The 24,944-nt window shown below is 33.8% G+C and overlaps 1 protein-coding gene across 9 annotated transcripts in view; it reads left to right on the forward strand.

The window, feature by feature from the left end:
* The window catches only part of CngA (Cyclic nucleotide-gated ion channel subunit A), a 277,163-nt gene that overhangs the window by 24,840 nt on the left and 227,379 nt on the right, over nucleotides 1–24,944 (forward strand). The window contains exon 1 of one of the 9 annotated variants that reach the window (XM_072529258.1): nucleotides 21,483–21,696. The exons of the other annotated variants lie outside the window; for them this stretch is intronic. Within the exon in view, the coding sequence (XP_072385359.1) occupies nucleotides 21,634–21,696 (63 nt within the window). The 5' untranslated portion in view covers nucleotides 21,483–21,633. Of the gene's footprint in view, nucleotides 1–21,482; nucleotides 21,697–24,944 lie in introns of those variants that run through there. 9 annotated transcript variants of the gene reach the window in all.

The following is a 24,944-nucleotide window of genomic DNA, read 5'->3' on the forward strand; positions in this document are numbered from 1 at the left end:
TTTTTACATTAATGCGTGTCTTTGTATCCTTAGAAATGACATGGGTCACATGCCTAATTGGTGTTAAATAACGGGATAAAAAAATCCCATTAGTAAAGAAAAAACTTATATTCAAAAAATTTACATTACAGAAAAAACTTTTTGGGAGAAAGGGAGTTTGGAGAGGTAGTAGCTTTGTACCGGGTTTACTGAACACTGGCCCCTTACAAATTTTCAGGGCTACTTGATGTGCATATAGCTCTTTCAAGTAGAGCCTTAACTTCTCAATAGTCAATACTTGCTGGAGAACTCATCCTTCACGTGGTAACCATGTTGGCATAAAGCATTACGGATTTGGCCTGGAAAGGCGATAAACATTCCTGAAAATAGCAAGTAGCGTTTTCAGTACCAAGGTCGGCGTATAGAAATCGATCGTAGACCAGCTCATCAATTTCTAATTTTCCTTTACCACATCCCAATTTGACATGACATAGAGCAGTAGCTGTCATTACTGGTACTGAGTTGTGGAGAATCATCTCTTCCATAAGATTGGTACCAGAAATTTACAGACGGCAGCCAGATAACGATTTAACCGGATGTAATACTGCGGTGTAGAAAACAATGGAAAAGTACCACTCTAAATCTCCCAAGAAATCTCCATGACAAATACAAATTATACTACGGACCCTAGTCTCTAGCATCTCTCCAACGGGACAGAGGTGCTAAAAATAACCGGAAGGAAAACTAAAAATAAAAATAGATCACTATTTAGACATTATTGCTAGGTGGAATGTTTAAACTTTTTATCATTCAGGAAAGCACAACAATGTGCTGCTAAAAATAAATGGTCTAGGCCTAGAAGTTCTTTGAATTAGCGAATCTAGATGGATCGTATCGGAATCTATCAAAAACGGAGTTTATATTACTTATTATTCTGGGAGAGCTGATAAGGTTTATGAAAATGAAGGTAATTATCGAACAACGACATGGAAACCTGGTATATCCAAACCGAATAATAATGATAACTATTAAAATTAGTATTAATACAAACTTAATACAAGTATCCTCTTCTTCTTCGTGTGCCATCTCCTCTAAGAAGGTTGGCAACCATCATGGCAATTCGCAGTTTCGATACCACTGCTCTAAAGAGGTCAGCAGAAGTGCAGTTAAACCAAGCTCTCAAATTGTTTAACCAGGAGATGCGTCTTCTTCCGCGACTCCTTCTACCCTGTATTCTTTCTTGCATTATTAATTGCAAAAAGTTATAACACTCGCCCCTTATGACATGTCCCAAATATTGCAGTTTTTTGACTTTAATTGTATTTAAAACCTCTTTATCTTTTCCCATTCTTCTCAACACCTCGACATTCGTGACTCTATCCACCCAACTTATTCTTAATATCCTTCTGTAGACCCATAACTCGAAGGATCTATCCGAAACATCTTTCTTTAAACTCCAAGCCTCCAACCAATAAAATAATACGGAGAACACGTAGCATCTCAGAAGTCTTATCTTTAAAGAAATTGAAATGTCCTTGCTGCAGAGTACTTTTTTCAGTTTGTTGAAAGAATTTTTTGCCTGTCCTATTCTTGCCTTAATCTCTTGTGTATACTCATTATTTTCGTTAATTGTTGTCCCCAGATATTTATATCAACTTTTTTAATTTATTCTCCATGTATTGTTATGTTTTCTTGGCGCTGTTGGGCTTTTGTAATTACCATAAATTGTACAAAACAAGTATATGTTCCTACGAATGAGCGTGCATATAATGAAATTAATGGCTTTTACTATGAATTAAAACGAGCACTGAATATAGCAAAAAAAACATAAATTTGTTTCATAAAGAGAGATTCAATGCTAAAGTAGGAGAAGATATTATAACTTCCAGAATTACTGGAGGGTTCGGTCTAGAGGAAAGAAATGAAAGAAGAAATAGACTGCTATAATTTCGCCAAGAGGAAAACTTTGTTAAAACCAACAAATGGTTAAAAAAAAAACAAAAATACCACTCTAAACGAGGATATCACCGAGAGATGACTATGGTAGTCTTATACGTGATCAAATAGATTATATCCCAATTAATAATAGATTTTGCAACGTATATTAAATTATAAAACTAAAGATAATTAAAAATCCATTTAGTAGACAGAAATGTCTTTTTCTTAGTGTGCCTGTCCATTCCGAACGTTGGCGATCATTCTGGCTATAATGACTTTGTTGGTTGCTTTACGCAATAGCCGTGTTCAGAACTTTCTATACCATGCTCTTAGGTTAGCAAGCCAGGATATTCTTCTTCATCCTGGAGTCCTTTTTTCTTCAATTTTACCTTGCAAAATGCATTGGAGTAGCTCATATCTGCCTTAATTTCTCATTGTATATCCCAAGTACTGCAACTTACGGCCCTTTACGATGTTGGCCAAATCCGCGGTTGTGTTCATCCTCCATATTGCTTCTTCATTGGTGACTTTTTTTGTCCATGGTATCTTCAGGATCCTTCTGTATAATCATAGCTCAAAAGCCTGAAGTTTTGATAGTGTTTTCGCCTTCAATGTTCACGTTTCTTCTCCGTACAGAAACACTGAGTACACGTAACATTTAAGGAGCCTTGTTTTTGTTTCTAGGGTAAGGTCATAGCTCTTTAACACAGAGCTTGTAGTCAAAAAAGAACTTTTTGCCTTTCCTATTTGTCATTTAATTTCTTGAGTATTGTCCCACGACTAATCAATAGTTCCCAAGTAGTTGTGCTGTGAGACACGTTTAATTCTCATTTGGTTCACATACAAATTTGGTCCAGTTATGTTTTCCTTGCTGATGAGCAGTAGCTATGATAGTATTGTAAAACACTATTGTATCATCTGCATAACGCAGGTTATTGTGCTTAACTCCATTTATTGAGATACCTTCATCAATACCTTTTAGAGCCTCTCTTCAGCACTTCCATCATTTGTTCATGCCTGACATCACAGCTGATATCTCTACATTTCTGAAACAATACCTGCTACACGCTAAATAAAGTTCCCTCGTACCAACGGCATTCACAAATCCAAACTGATTGAGCGCAATTTATTCCTCGCATTTCCGGTAAATTCTTTTGTGAATGACTTTTAAAATAGGACCACAAGCCTAATGAGCCATTAGCTTCTTGTATGATGGTCAGACTTTCCTCTATAGTTCCTGCATTTCTGCATTTTAGCACCTTTGTATTAAGGTTTTCACTCACCTTCAGTCAAACATTGGAATCTTTCAGTTTTCTATCATCATACTTCTTCATCGACTTACTTGTAACCTTCTTCTGACGATCTGACGATGGTATGTATTTTCTTATATGCTTGGAGCTTTTCTTTGTTTTTTTCTCTGATTTATAAGTTCAAGTATTTCATCGGTCATCCACGATTTCCGTTTCTCTGTATCTTTCTTCAGGTGTTGTTCTTTTATTTCTCTCACTGTTTTTTGTATCATAATGGTCAGACTTTCCTCTATAGTTCCTTCATTTCTGCATTTTATCACCTTTGTAATGAGGTTTTCACTTACCCTTAGTCGAACATTGGGATCTTTCAGTTTTCTAACATTATACTTCTTCATCGACTTACTTGGAACCTTCTTCATTCTGACTTTGAAATTACCTACAACTGGTACATGATCAGAAATTATGTCTGCCCCCGGGTATGTTTTGGTAGATGTACAGCTGTTCCCATACCTCTTATTTACTAGCATGTAATTAATCTGATTTCTTACAATCCTTCCCACAGAATCCTGTGGAGATTTCCAGGTGTACAATTTTCGTGGATGTAGCTTAAACCAAGTGTTCAATATTAATAATTGATTTGCTTCGGCAAAAAGCTCCAATATATTTCCCCGATCATTCCGGTTTACTAGTCCAAATGGTCCAACTGCAGATTATATTTTGCTGGCCCCAACTTTGGAGTTGAAGTCACCCATGACAATTGTTAGGTCTTGCTTTTTCAACCTTGTCACTACTTGATTAATGCTACAAGAAAGACAAAGAAAACAAGAGAAGCTTAAACATCACTTTAAATAGATAGTCAACAACAAAATATGAGACAACATCACGATAGAAGCTATGAACATTGGATCTCATAGAATTTACCTCCTTGATCCTCCGGGAGGGACCAAAAAAACATTAATAATTTCATTGTTGTTACTGGCGAAGATCAGATCACAAAATGAACTAGTCCTAGCGTTGGCTTTACCTCAAATAGCTGCAACTTTATTATAAATCTGACGAACTGCACATTTTGCCATGAAATTACCATTTAACATGCAAATCAATGAGACACCAGCTTGCAACATAGCCAAAACAGAGCAATGGCGAAGATTTTACAGGTTGGCAAACTAAATGTTTAGGAGGAATATACGATGCCCCACAAGAGGTCATTGGGGGCACTGCACAGAACTTTAAAAGATATTCGTGACAAACAAAACATTTTTGTTTAAGCCATGATTCTATTGTCAGGTTATTTTCGTCAGACTCTTCTAATTATTCCCAATCAATGCGCTTCAATTGACAACTTACATGCAAGTGTTTTGCAACAAGGTCAAAGCGCAATTCTGTTTTTAGAATAGTTGTTAACATTGGAAAGGATAAAGTCGCTATTGACACATCTACAGGATTCACCACATTACCTAGATATTTCTGTTACTTCAAACTCTAAAGAGAAGCTTATTCAGACTGTTTTTCCAACATAGCGCAACATTTTAATAACCATAATTGGCTGAGTGAACGACCAACATTGGCGGCAAAAAGTATAGGTGTCGATGATCTTAGTGCGATACTATAGAATTTTCTTCCAGGAAAGCAATGTTCGTTGAAATCAGGTAAAACAGTTATAAACTATAGAGTGTTTGAATTTATTGGAATTACCTGGACTCATACCTCAAAATTTAGCAAATAAGAGGCAACGATTATCAAGGAAAAATATAAAAGAGAAGATGTTTAAAATGCTTAGATAAGAAAGATCATAACATTTTACTAATTTAAAATAATCTTTTTTGAAATTGAAATAGAAACGCCAAATAAAAATTATAAAATGTTATTTTTATAACTAAATCGCAAGGCCAATCGTTGGAAGTTTGCGGACTCAATTTGAAGTTTTCATGTTTCGCGCATGGAAAATTATAAGTCGTGCGTTCGCGCGTCAGATAACCCTCATCGTTGTTTATTTAAACAGTCCAAAAAAAATATTGTTTATTAGAAAGCAAACTTTTTTCATACCTAATACTTTTGAGTATTTTTTTTTTTGTTTTCTGTTAATGTTTAGTTATTGAACATTCATCATCATCAGTGGCATTACAGCTCGTTATGATCCAAAGCCTAATTACATATCCTATTCATCGAAAGCATGCTAATTTAATACATTTTACAACGTCAGGTTCCCCAAAACTTCTGTATAACTGAAAGTTGTAGCGCCTACGCCACAAACCCTGTTCTTGGACTCCTCCATATATTTTACTTAGAATTTTTCTCTCGAAACGTTTAAGCAATTCTTGGTCATTCTGTGTAAGTGACCACGTGTCTGACCCGTATGTTAACACTGGCCGTATTAGTGTTTTGTATATGGTAACTTTAATTTTTATGGGTAGTTTTGATGCCATATGTTTCCTCAAACCAAAGTAGCACTTATTTTGCAAGTACTATTCTTCTTTTAATTTCTTGGCTGACATTGTTGTGTTTGGTTAGCACCGAGCCCAGGTAGACGAAGGTGTCCACACCTTCCAGTTCCAGATCATCAATTAATAGTCTAGGTATCTGGTTGCCTGATTTAGTACAATACATAAACTTAGTTATTGAACATCGACACATTATTTAATTCTAAGGCGATATGAAGTTCGCCGGGTCAGCTAGTATTTTATGTAGTAAACAGATATATAAAAAAACATAAAATTTAATATCGGTGAGGTTATGATCAAGAGCAATTTGTTATATCGTGCAGAAACTTGGAGACTAACAGAAAAAATATATAAAAGATCGAAGTAGTAGAAACGGATACAAGTATAAGATCATTCCCGAGATCCAAAAAAGATAGAAAAAGCAACGAAGATAATAAAAATCGTGTGGGAATATCCACAGTTTGTGTTATTACTGATACTATAGTTGTCAGTCTCGTACACTGCACATCAGAATCTTTTCACATAAAGTGATATAGTAGAGCACTCAATTAATTTCAATCACAAATTTAATCTCTTAGAATCTATAATTTAACAGCGAGATAAAAATAAACACAAACGTTTATGTCTGTAAATGACGCCACATACAAAACAATAAAAAAAGTGTAAATAGAAAATCACACATTAATAAATTAAACAATATTTATTGTTACATATTAGTACATTAATACTCAATTAAAAAACATTAAAATTTAAAATCTCAAGTTAATCAAAAAGTATTTCTTATAAACAACATCCAAACTACATAGATAAAACTTTATCCATGTCTAATTATCATCGATCGTTCAGAAATTTAAAAATAAAATAACAACAGACCAATAATTACAATTACATAAATAAATGAAATGACTAGATTAATTTCATATTATTTAAAAATCAAAGTTATAAAAACTTGGTACCGAAGACCAAGGCGGATCTGTTTTAAGGTGGACGTGAGAGGTGGCATTCTGATTTTTGTAGAAAAAAAGTGTGATACCTTCAATAATATTAATTGACTTATCTTCCTTCCTAAATAGGTCGGGAATATTAATAAAAAAATTAAAATATTCAAAAATGATTACAAACATCTTGTTTTTATTTTTCTTGCTTATAACTTCAGAAGGTTAACAGGAGGAGGAGATAACAAGTATGATCTTATTAAATGTGTTTGAATCACTTACATTGCACTTATAATATTTGTAATTCTCCTAAAAAATCTTTATAATATATTCAAATAGTATATCAAATTTGATTAAAATCGATTTAATAGATTTTGCATAAGAAATTTCCAATCTAAATTTACCAAAAAAATAAAATTCTTTAAAATCTTCTGCAACAAAGAACTAAACCATATAGAAGTTTGCAAATGGTTTCTCATATTAAAGAGCAATTCATCTATCCAATGCGTCGTGGAAACATTAACAAAATGATTAAGTTGCTAAAATAGCTGTATAGAATGCCAACGGGCTAGTAGAACATGCAACAGAAGTTTAAGCCTTCAATATAAACCATAATATAGATATAATGCTTGTTTCTGAAACCCATTTTACACATCAAAGCTACTTTAAACATTCGAACTACACGAGATACTACTCAAATCATACAGATGGCACAGCACACGGAGAAACCGCAATTATTATTAGGTCGACAATCAAGTATGACGAACTAAACCAATATTCAAAAGATGACATACAAGCAACCAATACAAGCATAGAGGACTGACATGGTTCACTGACAGTTTATGCAATATATAGCCCACCAAGACACTCAATGGACTACCACGTCAAGTCTGGCGTCACAAAGGGCGGGGCTTAGGAAACCCTTCCTAAAACATTTCTAATTCCTGTGTATTTGTCTCACAAGAAGTTGGAAATATATTTTTTTATTGTTTGAAAAATAAATAACGACTTTTGGTTATGAACATTCATTACTATGAATGGATATTATTTGTTGTTCGTGAATTTGTGAAGTAAGAATATCAAAGTATTAAGATATTTACTCTCAATTTTCAAGTTTTTAGGTTATGTTGTTGTTTGATTAAAAGTTTATTTCTTTTTTACTGTATTTTAAGGTACCTTGTTGTTGTTTTTATCAGGGTTATTTTAATATAAATTAATAAATCATTGAATTTATTTACGAAGTTGAAAAATACTTATTTAAATTCATGTTTTATTCTTTTTAGGTGCCAGTGATTTTATCGTGTAAAAGACTAAAAATATTTGTTTTCTCGTAGTTTAAGTAGTGAATAAGGACTTTTAGATGTTATATAACATTCTCTGTAAACTCTTCTATCAAATTGCCACAGTGAGTGTTAAAAAAAAAAGGTTTTTTGAATGTTGTAATAGTTATTTAGTTTTTTTTAGAACTTCGCATATAATGGCTAGAAAACATGTGTTGAAGATATTCAGTATTACTGAATTTTTTAGTAATGACAACAAAACTATTATTAACTACTTAAACTATGAGATAACAAATATCTTTCTCTTCTTCTTTCTCGTCCCGTCTTTTACGGGATGAAATCACTGGCACTTAAAAAAGAATAAAACATTAATATGAATATTTTTTAACTTCATAAATAAATTCAATGATTTATTGATTAATTTTGAAATAACCCTGATTAAACAACAACAAAATACCTTAAAATACAGTAAAAAAGGAATTAAAGGTTTAATCAAACAATTACATAACCTTAAAGCATGAATACTGAGAGTAAATATCTCACAAATACTTGAACAACAAATAATACCAATCGCACAGAATGAATGTTCCAATTTGTCCCAGTCGTATGGGACAGATGCACAGGAATTAGAAATGTTTGGAAAGTTTTTCTAAGCCCCGCCGATTGTGACGTCAGTGTTTAGGTAGTCTATAATCAGCAAGCAATATGAGCAGCTGCTTACTACACTAGTAGTACCACAACAACAAGTAACACAGTATAAAAAGCCCGCGTGGCAGCCGATAGAGAACGGTTTCAGGAAATTGTAAACATGATGATGGCTAACGTCTGAATACGGAGACGGTACCTAAAGAAGAAGAAGACCTCTTCAGAGCAGCTGCAAATAAAGTTCGGATAGCTATGATAACCTTTCTCCGATAGGAGGCGAAACCACAAGAAGAGGAACGTTTATTCTGATTTTCCAATTGATCGTAAAAGTATAAGTATTCTTGAAATCACACAAATAGCTTATACGTCAGGGTGTGCTTAAAGTATATTGAAATTTTACATTTTAAGCTAGAAATCAGAATTTTAGCAAAATTATGTTTGCTCGAAGGTTACTAAATATTCCCCTAATGTATTGTTTCTATTTATTTTTTACTTGATTTGGATTGTGTACCTAATATCTACATAAAATGCAAAAGGATAAAAAAGTAATTCTTAGCAAATCTTGTCTGTTACAAAAATGATATTTTAGTGTAACTCTCGTTTTGGAGAAAAGATTGTTTGCCTATTTCAAGATTCATTTTATGGAACGTCGCAATTCAAGTGAACGGATAATGTTTTTCAGAGTCAACCAATATAAGTGCCAACGTTTCGAACGTGAGGCCATTATGTCTCCTATAAACAAAACGTGACTTTTAAACTAAATGCGAGCCAGCGGATAAAAAGGAAGTAACCGGTATTCAGTAAGTGGATTTATCTAGCAAATGTAACAGGCAATTTATTTAAAAATATCCAGCTCGTCTCTTGGAAAGGTTTAAATTTGTAAACATTAAATTTGGAAAAGGGAAAACACGCGAAATCGAAAAGAATATTGAAAACATCTGGATGACTTAACACAAATTGTAAAATAAGCATAATTTACTCTCTACAATATCAATGACAATAGGTATTTTGTTTTGACTTTTTTTTTGTTTGTTGAATAAACAAAAAATCCCTGCTGATTATGTAAAAATTATGAAATATATGTACAATCGACAAGTAAATGATTTTCGTACAGATACAGAAGAAACTGATAAACTTTATGTAAAAGTGGACTTCACTGGCATATCCAGGGGGTTTTGGGTTTCAAACCACCCTTCCCTACCTCCCCACCCCATAAAATGTTATTAACATTCATAAAATAAAAAGGCCTAACAGGCTTTTTTATTCGATATGCAGTTGTCTGAGTACAACATATAAAATTCTAACAGGCCTCATCAAGCAAAAACTCACTCAATTCACAGAGAAAAAAATTGGGGACTACCAGCAAGGATTCAGAAAAGGCAGATCCACTACATATGCGATCCACATAGATACACAAACAATCGAAAAATGCCACGAACACAACATAGAACTCCACATCCTCTTCGTAGACTTCAGACAAGCCTTTGACTGTATTGGAAGAAATAAATTATTTATTGAAATGAAAAATCAAGACATATCAGCAAAATTAATCAGATTAACAAAAATGACCATGGATGGAGCTCGAGCTAAAGTAACAACAGAAGAAGGTAGCACAAAATCAATTGCAAACAGGAGTGTGACAAGGCGATTCCCTGTCAACCACATTATTCAACATAGCAGTAGAAGGAACAGTCAAGGCCAGTAAAATTAAAGGAACTATAGCCCACTCCTTAACACAAATAGTTGCATATACAGATGATTTAGTTCTTATGGGAAGAGACAAGGAAAGATTAAAAAAAGCAGTAAAAATCCTGGCAAAAGAAACACGAAAAAGAGGTCTAGAAATTAACGAAGGAAAAACAAAATATCTACTTTACTCTAGAAGAGAAGATAACAGGATGAGAGAAACCAAAATAGAAAACTACACTTTTGAAAGAGTCTAACAATTTAAATATTTGGTAGTAATAGTGAATGCCCAAAACAAGAGAAGTAAAGAAGTAACGGAACGAATACTAGCAGGCAAAAAACATACTGGAGATATCATAGGCTTATGAAGGACAAGAACTTATCCAGAAATACAAAACTGAAAATATACAGAGTTGCAATCAAACCAGTAGTTACGTACTCAGCTGACACAATGTGCCTTACGGAAAAAGATGAAGAGAAATTGAGAATTTTCGAAAGGAAAATCCTCAGACGGATTATGGGCCCGATAAGAATGGACAACAGAGAAATGGGAAGAAGAATGAACCATGAACTAAGAGGCTGAGATGTCTGGGACACACAGGAAGAAGAAAAAACGACCTACTGATTAAGAAGATCACCAGATGGAAACCAGCAACTGAAAGACCAGGGGGAAGACCCAGAGAGAGATGGGAGGATCAGGTCATTAGAGATATCAAAATTCTAGAAGTGAGAAACTGGAGGGAACTATGCACATATCGAAATGAGTGGAAGAAAATTGTAACGAAAGCCAAGTCCTACAACAAACTTTGACAACATACAAGTGGAATGCGGAGTGATTTACCGCAATAAGCGAATCAGAGAGCTCTAACTAAGAGCGACAAACATTCCACCCGGAATGAAAAGCCCTGATGATGATGATGCAGTTGTCCTCCGAAAGAAAGAGACAGCAACATGAAATCCGAAAGAAAGTAGTCCCTATCGTAAAAGGAATGGGGAAAAGGACAAAACTAAAATCCAGATTTTTGCTTTAACCTGTGCCTTTTAAGAATTGCAAGCAAAACATACGTTGCTAAAGATGTAAAGAGAGAAATAGGGAATCTAAAATTGCATTCCACAATATATCTCCTCAAGTAAGCAAAAATCCTTGGTGAATTGGTTTCTTGTACTCATAAAGAGTATATCAAAATAAAAGAAAGACAGGAAATATTGTTTTCACGTTCAGAATTTCTGTAAATAGTCGCTCTGATGATTCCTTTTAGAATGAACTATGTATAAGCGAATATACAGAGGCACTATACGTAAAATCAGATCTTAACTGTCTCTCCTTTTATTTCGATATACTCTTTATGAGTACAAGAAACGTCTGTTTTGCCTTGCAATTCTTAGAAAGTACAGATTAAAGCAAAAATCTGGATTTTGGTTTTGTCAACATAAATCTTCTTATTTCTACTTTCGTGATATCTCTAAACGTTTAGTAAATTTCTAGAAGAATGCTGGTGAGATTACCGACATTGCGCATATTGAGTCTCTCTGTACTTATGCGATATTTTGATTTATTTTAAAGATGTTAAATAACAATGCTGCAATGCTGAATGTGAGCCTCCGAGACCACATAACAAACCGACAAATCAGGCAAAGATCAGGAGTTCAAGACGTCATCGAAAGAATCACGAGACTTAAGTGGAACTGGGCAGGACACTTAGCCAGAACACAAGATGGACGATGGACAAGACGAATTATGGAATGGAGGCCCAGAAATTATAAAAGAAGCCGAGGACGACCACCGACTAGATGGACCGACGACATAAAAAGAGTAGCGGGAAACTGGCTACAAGCGGCCCAGTGTAGAGAACACTGGAAAGAACTGAGGGAGGCCTATGTCCAGCAGTGGACGGGATTGGCTGATTGATGAAATAACATAAAGTTAAGATGTTCCAAAAGTATATTTCAAATTAGGACGTGACAGGGTCCAGTCTTCTCTCTTTCCCTCTCTCTTTCTTTCTCTTTCTATCTTTCCCCCTTTCTTTCTCTCCCTCCCTCTTTCTCTTTAATGGCTATCTGACGAAATTTGGGCGATAGTCTCCTCTAGCATCCGCTACCTAGCATCCCTTTCCTTAGCTGCTCCAGTTATCCATCCTCAATATTCCTTAAGTATCGCTTTTCACATCGTCTATCCACCTCTTCCTTGGTCTTCCTACTGGCCGATGTCCCACCATAGTTACACTAAGCGTTCTACTAGGTGTTCTGTTATTATCGATTTCCATAAGGTGACCCGGTCAGCGCAATCTTTGTATTTTTGCATAATTTTCCATAGAGGGTTGTTTGTAACATTTATACAACTCGTGGTTGAATCTCATTACCTACATACAATTCTTGCAGATGGGTTTTCTATCAAAACTAATAATAAAGTTTATCGTTTTGTTTTTGTTATGATCTTTGTTTCTACGCCAAATATTGATAGGATTCAGTCTTGCAAAACTCATAATTAGAGCTCTGAAAAAACATGGACTTAAATATTCTTATGTGGTTGGTCAAAATTACGAAGGAGTTGTAGCTATGAGTGGGTATTTGCACGGTGTCCAAGCGTATATTTGTCAAGAATGTCCTCGCGAAATTTATGTTAACCTTGCTATTGGTGACACATGTTCTCAAGGAGATCTGCGAAATTAAAATATGATCGTACAATCTGTTGTTTTCTGCTTTAGACATTCGGCTCAACGTACTGCCGTTCTGAAAGAAAAAAATCAAAGTCTGTTACCGGCTAATCATAAAAAAAGCCTGCTTGCTATGTGCGAAATCCGGTGGATTCAAACATGAAGCCATTATAAAATTCAAGGAAATTTATTCAGCGATTGTGCATATTCTCGAAAACTCTAGCCACAATAAAAAAACATCGTAACAATTTTCGCTAAACATCGCTATTTCCCCTTCTACTATACGATCAAGTTGAATTGGGAGACCTTCAATATTTTCTGACAGAATTACTGTATCGTCCGCATATTCAATAATATTAAGTAATTCCCTGTGGATTTTTATTCCATATGGCTATCTCTCAAGTGCCTTTTAACTGGTCCGAGTAAACACTGAACAATGTTGGGGACAAAATTTCGTCGGTGCAGTTATCTCCAATTTTTACGAAAGCAGTATTGAATGATGTTGGTGTTTAAATGCAACCTTTATCAACTTACCTGTTGTATTGTAAAGTCTTTCGTAAATCATCGTAGCAGTTTGCTCCTTTGTTTGAGGCCTAACAAATGGTTAGTTATTTCTATTGGAGATTATAAAATTAGGATATTTTATTTCCGAACAAATCTTACATTTCTGTATGAAACATTCGTAATATTCAGAGCATTATTAAACATTTTTTGTATACTTAACTCAGGTAGAAATTTTTGGAACATATAAAAGAATTTCTAAAGAACTTGCGTTCGTGCTTTGTCTTCCAATTGTAATTCTGGTCAACGTTTAAAAAATGACCCGAGCTTTTTTATTTTTCTCTTGAGGAAAACCTCAAGATCCTTTTTGTAAAATACATAAAAGCTCTCGAAGGAGTAATTCGTTGTTTGAAAAGGCATTGTTTTATTCGTGGTCCCTGGGGATGACACGGCAAATTTTATGATTTATACATTGTATATACGCTAATCTTTGCAGGTAGATGTTTAGAGTTGAATTAAAGACAGCTCACGTATATACATATCTTAACTACAGGACTAGATCATAAAAACTGTATAAAATTAACATAGTAAATTTCTTGAATTAAAAAGATGAAGAGGAAAAGTTCTGTTGACGAAAAAATTTTTGTTCATTTACCGATTAATGATAATATATGATAAGTGCCTTCATAACAGAAAAAAACAAATACTCGGATCAATAAAGAATAGGCATGATTTTAATAATCGAAATTTAATGTTCTTAAACTTGTTTACTGGCAAAAGTAATATAGGCAGAGAAATATTCGATCGATATGATCTTATTAAAAGACGCTTTGAAAAACTTGGAACTTACACGTTTAGAACTACAATTACTGTAACGATCATTACAGAAAAACAATTCATTCTTCTTATACACAGGACTATCAATATACTGGCCAGAAGATAACAACACAATTCCGGATCTTTTAGATTTTGCAATATTTAAAGGTTTACCTATCACGCATTCAAAAATAGAGCCTATTTTGACCTAAATTCGGACTATAGCGTCATAATAATAACATTAAGCACGACGATAATATATAATCAACAGCCATTAAGACTATCTAACAAAAAAAAAAACAAACTGGGAACAATTTGAAAATACCATTAACCAGAATATAACGTTAGAATAAAATACTCCGATGAGCTGGAATTTCCAGTACAAAGCTAACGGCTGTAATACAGAACGCTGCTTCTGTACAGGAATTTACTCCTATAAGTAAAAAGGGTATTCCTGAAGACAAAAATGTGCCATTACATATCAATCAAATTCCCGAAGGGAATTTGATTGATATGTTTCGGGACCGTAAAGGTCCCGAAATCCACTTGATAAGACATCAGCTGACGTCAGCGCTAAATCAAGCTAGTAATAGCACCTTCAATTTTTATATTAACAATATCTCTCCAGATGACCACACTACTATTTGGAGAGTAACTAAAAAATTCATGAAACCGTCACTACAAATTCCTCCAATAAGGAAACCTGATAGAAGTTGGGCGCAAACTGACAATGAAAAAGCTAATGTATTTGCAGAATATTTAGAAAATATGTGTACTTCAAATTTAGGTCAAACCATAAATGATAATGTAGTTAGCAAATATCTATATGTCTAACTATCATGTCCAGTAAAAGCATTCTCCTCATTCGAGGTTCGCAGAATAATAATAAGTACTAACTCTCACAAATCTCCAGGAGACGATTTAATTGATGGGAGAATCCTAAAACTTTTACTCAGGAAAGCAGTTCTCATGCTTACTATTACCTACAATAGAATACTGCAGTTAAGCCATTTTCCAATCCAGTGAAAATATCCTCATATTATGATTGGAAAACCAGGTAAATTGCCTACACAACCTTCTTCCTATCGTCCGATAAGCGAATTACCCTTGATGTCCAAGATATTTGAAACATTTCTTCTAAATAGAATAAGCGAAACTGTACCACTCGAGAACATAATACCCGAACATCAGTTTGCTTTCCGTTAAAAATATTCAACAATCCAACAGTGTCATATAACAGAAAAATTAGGAAAATCAGGCTTTTGATAAAGTGATAAAATCTGACACAATGGTTTGCTATATGAATTGAAATCTTTACTACCTAACGATATGTATTTTATCCTGAAGTCCTATATTAAAGAACGTTCGTTCAAAGTAAAACTCAATAATGATTTCTCAACCTATCACTCAATCCAATCCGGAGTTCCTCAGGGAAAAGTCTTCCGTCCCTTTCTGTACCTAATCATTACTGCTGACATACCTAATACAGATGACGTCACAGTGGTGAATTTTGCCGATGATACAGCCGTTTTAGTTTCAAACAAAGACCCAGAGATAGCATCTTAAAAGCTGCAAAATTACTTGTATACATTAGAGAATTGGTTGACAAAACGGAAAAATTAAAGTCAATAACGAAAAATCAGCATATATCACATTTACAACAAGAAGACGCACTTATCCACAAGTTGGTCTAAACAATGCCCCTATTCCTGTAACAGACGTTGTGAAATATCTTAGTTTCATTTGGATCGAAAGCTCACCTGGCAGCAACACATTAACGCCAAAAAATCTCAGCTCAATATAAATGAATTTCTTACTTGGCAGAAAGTCACAACGTCATTGGAGAACAAAATACTGTCAATATACTAAAGCCAATATGGACTTACAGCGTAGAGCTCTGGGGCTTTAGCAAGCCTTCAAACACTAAAATTTTGCAGAGCTTCCAATTAAAAACACTGCATATGATAGATAGCTAACGCTCCTTGATATGTGAGCAATGCAACCATCCACAATGACTTAGGAGCACCAACCGTAAAAGATGTCATATCACTTCACGTCAGCAAGACCAAAATTATTAATTCAATGCACCACAGCCAAATTATCAGCGAATTATATCAGTCACCAATGGAGGAACGAAGACTGAAGAGAACTTGACCAGAAGACCTGGTTACATATGTGAAAATAGAGAACCCTCGCTGGAAGGAACCCAAATTAAATCAATATTGTTATCGCATTTACTAATTACTAAATACACTGTTTATTAGTAGATTACAAATATGCATATAAAATAAAAAAAGTAGTGTAATATATAAATTTTTTATTGATAAAGATAACAATTTCATCGTGCTATATTTATTTAAATCCAATATCCAGCAATTGAATTATTGCCTGCGAATTGCGAAACTGGCTTAAGTCAGTACAGGTTGTCCATAATTTTAAACAAATATTAATACTAAAGTAGGAAAACATAAATACGAAAGACCATTGTTTAGTCTTTTTGGGTTAGAAAAAAGAGTATTAGAAAAGATGACTCTAATTTTCTGAGCATGTATAATTCCACGCTCAAACGCAGGTATTAGTTCCTTATTTTCACTACCATAATACCAAAAATATATTTGTTTCACGCAATAGATCATCATATTTTGTAGAGCTGGTATATGCTTATTCAGAGAGTAGAGACAATAGAGAGTTTTTTTGCAAGCAAATACGTATACGTAACGTATCATTTTGACATATAAGCATGCGCATTAATGGTTGAACTAACGTATCTAGATATGTATTACCTAACGTAACGGGCTGGTACGTTACGTTCTCGAGTCGAAAGTAACCGAATGCACATGGGGATCTTACCCTTTTACCAAAATATCAACATCCACATTTCATCAGCACACGTGGCACGTGTTTTTTCACATTTGTTGTTAAGTATATTTGTTTTGATTTTTATAAATAATGGAAAGCGGTAGAAAACGACTTCACTTCAACAATGAAGATGATTTGTTCTTGTTGAAGGAAGTCGTAGGCCAGAACCCTTACGACGATCCAGAAAGGTGGAATTTAATCCAAAAGTGAAAAAGATTTTTACATTTAATATATAGTATATCAGACATGGTACCTAAATTAAAGCGTCCGTATAGCGTCCAAACGCACGCGTCCATCTAAAAAATTAAAAATTGTTCAAAAAAATATTTGTTATTTATTTTGAATATCAAAAATAGGGTTAAGTGACAAGGACAAGACTGGCACTAACAACTTATTAGTTTATCACTAATTCGATGAGGGCAACAAAATAGTTACGTTGCGTGCAGAACTTTAACTCTCAATTTAACGTTTATTTTCTTCGATACGTTAGTTCTTTACATATAGGGAGATACGTTACGTTAGATAGTTACAAGACTCCCTAATATAGCGGTCCGTATTTTTTCAGTCACTTAACTACTGATCGTAAACATTTGGGATTTTCAAAATTTCTGCTAACTGTTAAAAGGAGTTCCACCATATATTAAACAAAGCATTTTAATAGAAATGAATAGAGAGTTTGCCAACAAACACCAAATAATTTATATTCATAACATAATTTATATTGTTTAATATCTATGTTCATTTTGTACAATACACAGAAAATGAGTTCGTAGAAGTTCTATCTATGTTCATTTTGTACAATACACAGAAAATGAGTTCGTAGAAGAACTTCATAAACGAATTATGATTTTAAACCGTAAACTTTAATAAAATTCTATAAAATATTTTGATTAATTTGACATAACAATTCCGTTATTGTCTGCCCCTAACAAACTCGATTTAAGAATTTTAAAATAATAATCGAGTTTGACTATAATAGAATATAATATTTGCATTTTTTCCAAAGTATTTAAATTAGTCTTCAACAGTATGATCTATTATTTCTGCAGTATAATCATTGGTTTCATTGATCAAAGTTCCCAAGTACTGATATTTTTTTACTTGTTCTATTACGTTACCATTTATTGTCAATAAGTGGTATATATTTTGTTATCAGTTTTGTAATTAGCATATATTTCGCTTTTTTAACGTTTATAGTAATTCCCATCTCAGCACTATTCATACTTAAGTTTTAAATTATTGCTGTAGGTCTTCTATGCTCGTCGCAATAATCACAGTGTCATCTGCATATCATGTTTTGTTAATTAATTTTCCGTTAATGGTAACTCCCGCTTTAATAATATTGAGCATGTTTTTAAAAATTTATTCACAATATAAGTTTAACAAAAGTGGCGATAAAACGCATCCCTTATATATATATAAGAGCTATCAAATGGTTTCTTCTTCTTCTTTTTCTTTTACTTTTTTTATGTAGACATAACTATGTCTGTTTTTCAATATGCCTCCAATAAGTTGTCGTTCCAACGTTTTCGTGGTCTTCCTACTGATCTTCTTCCTATTGGGGTACCGTCTCTTGCCGTCTTTACTACTCTATTTGTTGTCATTTGGATTGTATAATCGTCCCATTCTACTCTTCTATTTCTTACCCAGTTCTTGATGTTCTCCACTTTGCATCTACGTCATATATATGTACTTGTAGCTCTATCCCATAGTGATTTACCATCAATTTTTTTAAGTATTTTCATCACTGCTGTTTGTAACATCCTTTTTGCCCTCTCTGTATCAGGTCGTGTTTCTGTCGCGTATGTCATTATTCTTTTAATATTAATGGAGGTAATGATACTTCATATAAAAGGTAATTAAAATCTGATTCCAAAAGTAAATTACACTAAAAATGTTTGCTTATTTATTAACTAATAAAATAGTAAAAAAAAATCCTATTTTAAAATACATCTTTAAATAAAAATTTAATATCTTATTCTAAAAGCTGTTTAATCCACTTACAATAAATTTCAATAATAATAACCCAACATTTTAATTTAATTAGTGTTTAAAATGTTTACCAAGCAATTATAATTTGTTTATTGGGGGTTGAAAGGGGGGACTGAACAAACTTGACTTGGAGATCGGGTAAGCAAATAAATCGAAACGTTTGCGAACGGCTACTCGTGTTTTGGTTGGAGAGCTGAATCGTGGATAAGGATTCTTTTATTTGGGGAGAACTGGGATAACTAACTACAAAAAAGAAATCAAAAAATACTTACAGAGATGTCCTGGGCAAAGCTACATAAGCAGATTCCTAAACTACTTAATATTAGGACGCCGTTTAAAAGAATCCTCTTGCTGCTTGGAAAATAAAGTTTTTCTGTCCTAAAAAATGTCAAAGATAAATATCTTTTTAAAATAAATAATTTGTTTCATATAAACAGTTATTACAAATTAAAATATTTAAATTTATCAACAAACCTTACATTAAATTGCACCTTCTAACAAAACAGAATTAGAACTATGGTTATCAACAAATTTTACATTGAACTTTCTAATAAAACAGACTTTTAAACTATGGTTATGTACCAAATGACAGAAAAGATGTACAAACTGTCAAATGTTGAAATAAAACTACTTTTCTGAATTATTAATGAATTATCAAGAGTAAATTTTATTTAAAAGAAACTAAAATATGACAATTAGCTGATAGATAAAACTTATATTTCATAAACATAAACTCGCTTTTCTTGTTTTATTTCAAAAATGTCTATCTATTAGTCTCACTATGTTCTTCTATTATGTTTTATCATCATTTTTGGATGTTCCCATTTCTTTCATGTAATTGTTTACATCATTATCTATTTTAATTTTGTTTACATCTGAAATAGTCAAATTTTTTGGCTGATGTTTTTTCTCTATTCGTTTTAGTCTAACTCTTGCATCAGGGACTAAAGAGTTGTGATTGGATCTAATATCTTCTCCAGGGTGTGTCGTAATTCTACTGATACAGCTACCAAATTTTTGATGATAAAAGTGAAAGAAAAAAGTAAGTATTAAAAATAAACTCCTTAATTGGAGTTACTACTCCTCATAGATCCCCTTCAGTGGAGGTGATAGATCTACGGACAACCTCATAAGAAGTGGTGAAAACTAGCATAATTCATTATCTAACTGACTAGGCACCACGAGCTTACTTAAGATTTGAAGGATTGGAAAGACTGGCTGCAGGAAATCTGGAAAGACAGATTTCAATGCACTCCTCGAGCAGCAACAGACGCATTCATACGCGGGTTTAATCCCTTGCAAGAAATATTGCGATTTACGGATGTGAGTACTATACCATGTCAGATTAGGTTCTGTTGGATCGTGCAAGTTATCTTTAGGCTTTCTACATTTCGCCTAAGCATCGTAGTGTTCAATTTTCACGTTGTTTTTAACTTTTGATGACATTACAGTATGAATTCAATTTCACAAGATTGACTAGAGCAACGTGTTGGTGTGTCTTAAGGATAACGACAACAAAATAAAAAGGACGTACAAAACAATCAAAGAATTCCCTGAAAGCAAACAAAATAACAATGTTGTACAATACAATCGAGAGATTCCCCTAAAACAATGCAAGCAAAAAAAGCAATGTTACGTAACCAGTTGTTGGAACCCCCCTTCCTCCCTTGTAACACACCGTAACGTTTTATACGACCTATTCCCTTAATTGTGTAATATTTGAACGACCCCTTAAGCAGTTAATAAATAAACAAAAATTATTAGTGTAATGCTGAGAATTACATGGATACAAAAAGTTACCAATGGTGAGGAATTTCGTCGCATGAATAAACAAAAAGAAATATATAAGAAGCATAATCAAAGAGAGACAAATACAATACGTGGGTCATATGTTGAGAGGTGAAAGATTTGAATTACTCCAAATCATATTGGAACGTAAAGTGCAGGGCAAAAGACCAGTTGGAAGACGCCAGAACTCGTGGCTGAAAGACCTGAGGAGATGGTTTGACCACTCATCCACAGAAATCTTTCGTGCATCAGTTTCCGAAGCTACAATTGCCATTTGGATCGCCAACCTTCGAAAGGAGACGGCGCAGTAAGAAAAAGAATTAGTGTAATATGTTTTTGAAATCAGATTTTGATAGATTTTCAAAAAAAAGTGCCACGTGACCGCCTGAAACAAATTCATAAATTGTTGTATCTTTAAAATAATCGAGTTGACAGCGGGGGTAAGTCTTTAACCTCTCACAGTATAATATTAATATATATATATATATATATATATATATATATATATATATATATATATATATATATATATATATATATATATATATATATATATATATATATATTTATATATCTGTTTATATGTATATTCGTTATTTAACGTCAGTTGTAATAGTTCATTATTAATCTTAAAATGTTAAATTAATGGTCCATGAAAGGATCGATTTGTCACTAGTATCCTTATAATTGTTGTCATTATCGACTCAACTCTATTCGCAGTATCATATTCGATTAAACACGATCAGTTGATTGCTCGCCATCATGGTCGAAGAATTGTCGTTCGTTTGTCAGTGATGAATCTGCTGGCGCTCTTCATTTGTTCGTTGAAATTGACCGTGTTGCGTTCGGAATTATGATGCCACGTGCTGATGATAGTTGAGATGGTGACTGTTAAGTTAAATATAACACCTGTAGATGGCTATGGCTATAGGGTATGTACGAATATAGAGTGGACCATTTCGTTCGTCGTTAATTGAAATATGTTTTGTGCCATGTTTAATAAATACTAGTGACTATGTGATACTATAACTTTTTATTATAATTCAAGATTTAAAAGTTTTTTGTTCATGAAATAAAGTGAAATTATAAGAATTTAAATCGCCAAAATCCATTCATTAAACGTTAGTCAATATTAATTGAATGTGTTTGGTATGATATTGTATTTTACAATGAATTTTGAAATAACTTTTATATTTCTTTCTCTTCTTCTCTTGATTTCTTGGGCCCATCCATTTTTAATAGTATATTTTTCACATTTCTTATCAAAGTAAATAGTGCATTGTTGTGTGTATCATAGTTTATTTTTCTTTTTATTCTATGACATTGTTGCTAAAATTCGAAATACAAGCTACGTACTTAACATGTTTATGTTATGTTTATTGAAATATATGTAAATAGAATCTTAAAGTATTTACTATTTGACACGATTATAATGTTGTTTGTCCCAACAGCCAATGTATTCTCTATCATTGAATGCTGCAGCTCTATGATCTACTCATCTCACCTCTATTCTTATCTCTTATCTCTCTCTCTCTCTCTCTATATCTATATATATATATATATATATATATATATATATATATATATATATATATATATATATATATATATATATATATATATATATATATATATATATATATACTATACTACTCATCGCCACCGCTCCCAATCGCAGGACATAACAAATGGGGAGGCTTTTGTACTAAGCGTTACTTTGGGTAATAGGACATCCTCTGTTTTAATTTATGTGGTTAGGCCACCTAATTTTAGAGGTAGTTAGACGAAATTTTCTCCCTATGACTGATTAAATTTATTATTCGACTTGACTTTGGACTTGTGTCCCAAAAGTGTGTTTTGGACAAATGCCCGAATTTTTGTGTGCTCGTTCACTAAGCCGCCGAATCGGCAAAATAAATTTTGTTTTCCTTGCCGGCTCAGTGCCCAAAAGGTCTGGACACCCAGCTCACGCTTGTCGCACGTGATCTCGATGCTTTTGTGCCTCCTCAGAATGCACTTGATGTGGTTGCGTCGTTAGCATAACTGCTGTAACAGAGGGTTGTTAGTAAAGGTTAGGATGAAATAATAATGTACTGAAAGAAAGTAGCAATGGGTGGGGTGTGCACTCCTAGGAGTATACAGCCAAATAAGGTAATTTAGGGAGTTTTTCTGTTACTGCGTGCGTTAGACTATCGCATGGCTATCTAATTCTTTATTAATCTTCTGGGTTATCTCTATATTGTGCTAGCTGTTGCCTGGGCCGTCTATGTATCGTCTTTGCGTTTTCGTCATAGTCTGCCAACTCTCTAAATAATCTTCTCGGGTGGTTCCTAGGGTTGTTGAATATCTTGTGTGCTCAGTCGTCCATCGTTCTCAGGATTCTCTTTTTTTGTGAATCCCTAAATACGTACCTTAATGGGACATACTTAGAAATATTTAGAGCCTCTCTGAGCATGAAGTTCTGGACGGTCTGTATCTTTTTCTGTTGATGTTATACGTATGTCCCCATGCTGCTGAAGCGTATGTTAGGGTTGGCAAAATTATGCAGTTTGCCATCCTAATCTTTGTTTTAAACCTTAGTTTAAAATCTCAGTTTAAAATCTTTTGAATTATGAGTAACTATAGATAACTCCTGAGTGCTTTAGATTTGTTGACCGTTTGTTTTACGTGCTCTGTGAAGGTCAGCTTTTCAGAAACGTTATGCTCTACGATTTGGCTTAATTTGACCATTCGATTGGGGTATCGAATAGAGATAGTACCCTATTTGGTCTGTCTTTTCTTTTTTGGTACATGACGACCTGTATTTTGTCAGGGTTGACAGCTATTTTCCACTACACACATTATGCCTCAAGTTCGTTGAGTGCTATTTGCAGGTGTATTGTAGCTAGATCTGGATTAATACTGCTAGCAGCTATCGCTGTATCATCGGCGTACAGGCTTAACATCGAGCTGGGTTCAGATGGTGTGTCTGTATATATGGTGTATAGGTATGGTGACAGCACCGCCCCTGTGGCACACCAGTTTTCATAGTCCCGACTTTGGACAGCATTGGCCCTATCCGAACTCTAAACCTTCTGTCGGCTAGGTATGATGACAGAAGACATGTCATCGCCACGCTATAACCATATTGGTTTATTTTATATAGCAGGCCTTCGTGCCATACTCTATCGAAAGCTTTACTGACATCTAGAAAGGCTGCTGCGGTATATTTGTTTTCATTAAACCCTTTCGTGACATATTCTGTTAGTCTTAGAACCTGAAGTTCACATGATGTTCGGATCGAAATCTAAACTGTGCTTCCGGTATTGTTCCGATTGCTTCTGATTCTTTTTGCAGTCTAGTTAGTATGACCCGCTCTAGGATTTTGCTTATAGTTGGTAATAAGCTTATTGATCGATAGTTTTGTGGAAATGTGCCATTTTTTGCCTGGTTTTTTGAACATTATTACGTAAGCTTCCTTCCATCTGTCAGGAAAGTATCTTAGTATTAGGATATTGTTGATTATATTTATTAGGTATATTATTGTCTTTGCTGATAGGTTTTTCAGAGCTCTGTTCGTAATGTTGTCCGGTCCTGTGGTTTTCTTGGTGTTGGTACACTTGATCAGTAATACCTATGTTACCCTTTCTTTTTTTTAGATTCCTATATCTTCTTTCTACTTCTTTTGTGAAGTCTAAATCTTCATCAGGATGATAGTTCTTGAAAAATCCTCTTTCAAACATGTTTTTTATTATTTCCGCTATGGCATTTTCTCTATGTAGGGGTGGAATAGGTTTTTTGTCTTCTCTTAATACTTTAGATAGCATTTAGAACGTGAATTTGTTTGGGTCTAGCTGCTGGATATAATTGTCCCAGTTTTCGCTCCTGTGTTCTTCTAATTACTTTTTTACTTCCTGTTCAGTTGGTTAGCAATTATTTTACATTCTTGGTTTCTTGTTCTGTTGGCTCTTCTTTTTTTTCTGTTTTTTTATTTTATCAGTTGTTTCAGCACTTTGCTGATTTCGCTGAATCTTTCTTTTGTTGTGGGTGTTGCTTCTTCCTTAGTGCTGGCAGCATTTTGTATTGTTCTCTCTATTTTAACGACATAATCTTCTAGTTCTTCTTTTTTATTTATAGCTGGTATTGCTCCGCCCGTTTCGCACACTATTCTTTTATAGTTTGGCCAACTTGTTCATTTTTC

This window comes from Diabrotica undecimpunctata, chromosome 4 (assembly GCF_040954645.1).
Source record: "Diabrotica undecimpunctata isolate CICGRU chromosome 4, icDiaUnde3, whole genome shotgun sequence".
NCBI lineage: Eukaryota > Metazoa > Arthropoda > Insecta > Coleoptera > Chrysomelidae > Diabrotica > Diabrotica undecimpunctata.